This window comes from Microtus ochrogaster, linkage group LG5 (genome assembly GCF_000317375.1).
Source record: "Microtus ochrogaster isolate Prairie Vole_2 linkage group LG5, MicOch1.0, whole genome shotgun sequence".
NCBI lineage: Eukaryota > Metazoa > Chordata > Mammalia > Rodentia > Cricetidae > Microtus > Microtus ochrogaster.
Window position 1 is genome coordinate 24,299,629 of NC_022031.1, and position 5,174 is coordinate 24,304,802.

Below are 5,174 nucleotides of genomic sequence, written 5' to 3' on the forward strand. Positions count from 1 at the left end.
GTGTGTGCCACCACCGCCTGGTGTAGAGTCTTTATTAGGGCAGTTTCTTTGTGCCATTTTTCTCAGGGTCTCTACCAGCTTGGTTTTATGTCACACATCCCTACATTGCCACCACACGACATGTGATTTGAGGTGTGTTTCTTCCCTCTTGTCACATGACTGCACTTGTCTACTGTTTCTGGTTCATTTCAATTGTTATCACCTTATGCTAGTGAGTTCATGAAAATTTCAAAACCTTGGGAAGAGGGAAAAGAACGAATCTTTGTTATATATGATTTATTAAGGTACATGGCTTTTATTATATTGATTGAGGAGTGTAGAAATTTTAGTGGTCAAATATATGGTTTTTTTATTTATGAAGAATGTCTATTCATAATATCTCTTGTTCATTTAAAACATGTATCTTATGAATATTTTCTGTCCCTATACTGTATTAATTAATACAGATGTTTGATGTGCTGAGAAATAACGAGGAAACTTGACTGTGCTAGCTGCCTTCCACACTCCTCCCATTCCAGTTTGAAGTGGAGAATATCATGGAAAGTCCCTAAAATTCATTTTTTTCCCCTACCTGATTCTCCTTTCAATTATTTTTCTGCTAAGTGTCACCGAGCTGGTCCTGGTGATACTCACCTGTAGTCCCAGCATTCTAGGTGACGGAGGAGGAGGACAATGAGTTCTAAGTCAAACCAGACAACATGAAACTACCCTACCTCCAAAAGTTAAGAAACAAACAAGCCTTACCAGTAGTCTGCGTATAGATTCTTCCTCAGTCTTGATGAAATGATCCTTGTTATGTTCAGGTTAAAAGTGATTATGATGTATATAACTGGCCCAAGGAATTGGCTGAGGTTGACTCTTAAATGGCCTGTTTTGCTTTCAGGCAGTTCATCCAGGACTATGGTGTGCAGTACAGTTACCAGGTGTACAGCATCCTGGAGATGGTGGCAGCACTGAGTGCGCACATTGTCATCCACTTGGTTCCTACCCTCACTCGGTCTCTGAAAGATTCAGAGCTGAAATGGGGCTGTGGCAGGAACATTGCACAAAGGTATGTTTGATAATTAGACTGTTTTGAGTACCATACAATTTGTGTTTTCTCTTTTTATTAAAATGACTTATTTCCCATTTAGAAAAATAGGATATTTTGAGATGAAGAATGCTTCAGTGCTGTGACTGTTATCAGCTGTGTAATCCCTGCCTGAGCAGTAGTGTAGCTGGATGGGTCACACATCATTTCCAGTTCCTGCAGGCGTGGCCGCCTCAGAGCTGCACACCTCAGTGGTGCTTATCTTTTCAAAGTCCTTAGGAAGAGATGGAGTTGAAAGCTTCCAGTGGCTTGTCTTGTGAAATCCATATTGATTAGAACATTAGCTAATTAGTAGACTCCATCTTTGCAGCACAGGAGATGGAAAACATACTCTTGCAACACTGTTAACATAGTTTCTGAGCTCTTTCATGAAAACCTTTCATGGAGTCTGTGAACTCCACCCAGGGGCAGCCTTTGCTAATGTGCTCCTCTGTGTGGCCACGATATTCACAAAAGGACTGGTTATAAAGATTCAGAATCCCATAGGTATTTAGACTAATGAAAGAACTTCATGGCAGAATATTTCTTAAAGCATTTCAACTGGTGAGCGCTATGTTAATGAACCATAAAATTTCGTCACTGTGGACCCTGCCCCAGCCTTCATTCACTCTCTTTTGGAGCCGGGGCCCAGGAGAAGCATGGCTTACCTATATCTCCACCTACATAAACCCTCTCCTCTCTGTAAGGAAAATGTAAATCCAAGTACCACAAGGACTACAGAATATTAGAAACAGCATTTTATTTTCAAACTGCTGTTCAAGTAAGGAGAAGAAGGTAAAGAAAATAGGGTATTGCTGGTGTTGTGACACTGATCTTTCTTCTGGTTGTAATGTTCCATGTTTTTGTGGTGACCCATCTCCCTGCTGTTGTCGTGCCGTCCCTGTCCTTACGCAGTGTACCACGAGCACATTTTGTCACAGATGGACATTTTATTATTTCAGATGGTTAATAAGCTCTCACAACCTTTTACCTTCATTTTGTACGTATAAGTCACTCTCAGGACCGAATGGATTCCAGCACCTGAGTTTGCTCATTGCAAACATGAAGCATTTTTTAGAGTGCTGTGCCACGTCTGCTAGGTAGGTTAATAGACGTTTATAAATACTTGAGTGGTTTGTTTGTTTGTTTTTTTTAACAGGGAAGCATATAGCAAACTTTTATCTCACCTAGGACAGGTGGGACAGGATGAGAAACAGAGACTGGAAAGTGATAAAACATGATGCTGCTGCACCAACTTCCTGTCTGCATCGTCTCTAAAGCTGACATACATACATACATACAGAGACTGGAAAGTGATAAAACATGATGCTGCTGCACCAACTTCCTGTCTGCATCGTCTCTAAAGCTGCTATGTGGCCCCTCAGCAGGGATTTAATTAATTGTATAATGTTGTATCACAAATAATTTTTTTTCTCCTGCATGTATAATGTATATAAATAAGGAATGAAGGCTTATTAGTAATTGTGTAATAGGATCCTGGAACGTGAAGAGATTTTTAACTAAATTAAAGACTTTTCAAACCGAACAGCTTTTCTGTGAATGAGTATTATCCAGTTCATACCAGTAACCTGTTTAGCTGCTGGTTTGTTCTGTTAACCTTCTTATCTTTTTGTGTTCACGCTCCTTTTTCTTTCTGGCCTGTTCTTGTTTGCTGTCTACAGGAAAGTGAGTATCAGGATATGGACTGTGGGGTTTCTTTGTTATAAACCAAAGTTAGCAAATAAACATTTACAGCACGTGTAAGTGGCAAGTAAGGTGTGCTCGGCTCTCTGGAGTCACTGTTCTGACTGAGGACCATGCACACCATTTGTTAAAGTTTTAAAGTACACCAACAGTATTCATCTGTACATTCTGTAGATTGCTAGGGTTTTTCTCTCTCCAGCTTCCAGAATTGTCATTAAAAGTCTTCTCAAGGGAGAGGAAATATAGAAGTTAGAGAAATAATTAATATTCTACAAGCATCTTAAAATTACTAGTAAAAAAGTCTGTTCTCTTGTTCCCCTTCCCTGTCTCGTCTGCCTGACTGCCTGCCTTCTTATGTCCCACTCCAACAGGGCTTCCTCCCCACCCAACAACATCTAAAGTATAGAAGTCTGAGAAGTCAGCTGTCTCGTCTCCTTCCTCTTATAACTTAGTAACTTAGGAAGGCTGCACACCTCACCTGCTGGGCCTTGTCCTGACTCGTTTCTGTAGTAAGCATCACTAAATACAAGGAGTTCCATCCAGTCCTACAGTTAAGGACCTGCATTAGGTAAACCAGGTGCTCGCTCACCTAACCATTCTTCATGGACAAAAAAAGATTAGTAAATCTTTTTCTTTTTAATTTCACAGTGTTATAGAAATCCATGGATAATACCTGTAAAAGGTCTGAGTTGTTTGAGTTTATAGATAGGACTACTGTGCTATTTATAACAATGTATGGTGGTTTGAATGACAATGTCCCCTAGATGCTCATGAATCTGAACACTTGGTCCTCAGTTGGGAGGTTTAGGAAATGTCCCTAGAAGCGGCTTTGGGGTTTAAAGATTTGCCCCACTTCAGGAAGGGTTGGTTCTCTGTTCCTGTTCAGAGTTCTGGATGTGATCGCACATCTTCCTGCTCTGCTGCCATGCCTCCCTTGATGGAACTATAATCCAAAGTGAACTCCTTCTGAAGCTACCCTTTGTCATGAGTAGAACAGCAACAGAAACAGGGCCAATACAGTGTGCCTTGTGGGTTTTTTGTTTGTTTGAGTTCTAAATTATAAATGAGGGATTCCAGGATGTTCCCTTCCCTGCAAAAAAGTTTGGTTTTTGTTGTTGTTTTATGAATGTTTTAACTTTGATTGTTTTCTTTTGAGGATTGATTATTATTATCATTATCATCATTATTAATATAGTGTTACCTTAAGAAAACACTTCATTCTTCTAACTCAGAAGTTAGAAGATACTGAAGATACTAAGGGTATAGCTCAGTTATAGAATACTTGGCCATCATGCAGCAGGGCCCTGGACTGGGTCCCCAATTTACTCATAAAAACAAAAAAGGAATGATTTTAAAAAAATTAAAAAGTTTTTTAAAATGCAGTCAGCCTTCTCGAGTGCTTTCCCAATTATCGTCTTTGAAATCCAAATGTGTGTGTTACTTTTAAATCATCAAATGTCCTATTGTTCTCTATCATCATTTCCACCAAGTGAATGCAAGGCTGTGAATTTTCTTTCCACGTGTTAGTGACTAACTTGTCTAATGCCATGTTGCACTGTTGGCTTTAGCAGCTAAAGCACTTTGACTTCTTGTCAAAGTGAACCTGGCCTTTATTTAACCTAAGCCATCTCTATAGTCCAAGAGTTGAGCTCTCTAAGGCAAGCAAAAAAAGCTCTTAAAGGGGGTTGAGAATAGCTCAATGGTTTGTATAATGATTTATATAAGGAACTGGGTTCAATCCCGTGTGTGTGTGTGTGTGTGTGTGTGTGTGTGTATAATGTAATGTAGCATAACATAATATGGCATGTCAGAAAGAGAGATCTCCTTTTCCCAAGGTAATCTGCAAAGGTATTTTACAGATCAGGTGTCACCAGTGGCTTATGCTTATAATTACAGAACTGGGGAAGCTTGTTCAGGAGGATTGTCCCTAGATCTCAACCAGTCAGAGCTAGAATGGGAACTGCATCAAAAAACAACAACACATTTGTATTTCAAAGACGATAATTGGGAAAGCACTCGAGAAGGCTGACTGCATTTTAAAAAACTTTTTAATTTTTTTAAAACATTCCTTTTTTGTTTTTATGAGTAAATTGGGGACCCAATCCAGGGCCCTGCTGCATGATGGCCAAGTATTCTATAACTGAGCTATACCCTTAGTATCTTCAGTATCTTCTAACTTCTGAGTTAGAAGAATGAAGTGTTTTCTTAAGGTAACACCATATTAATAATGATGATAATGATAATAATAATCAATCCTCAAAAGAAAACAATCAAAGTTAAAACATTCATAAAACAACAACAAAAAACAAACTTTTTTGCAGGGAAGGGAACATCCTGGAATCCCTCATTTATAATTTAGAACTCAAACAAACAAAAAACCCACAAGGCACACTGTATTGGC

General features: G+C 39.2%; 1 protein-coding gene across 1 annotated transcript in view; it reads left to right on the forward strand.

Moving 5' to 3' along the window:
• Positions 1 to 2,332, forward strand: part of Mms22l (MMS22 like, DNA repair protein) — a 110,069-nt gene extending 107,737 nt beyond the window's left edge. The window contains exons 24-25 of the mRNA XM_026786734.1: positions 884 to 1,051; positions 2,229 to 2,332. Of these exons, the coding sequence (XP_026642535.1) occupies positions 884 to 1,051; positions 2,229 to 2,310 (250 nt within the window). The 3' untranslated portion in view covers positions 2,311 to 2,332. The remainder of the gene's footprint in view (positions 1 to 883; positions 1,052 to 2,228) is intronic.
• Positions 2,333 to 5,174: the final 2,842 nt, after the last annotated feature.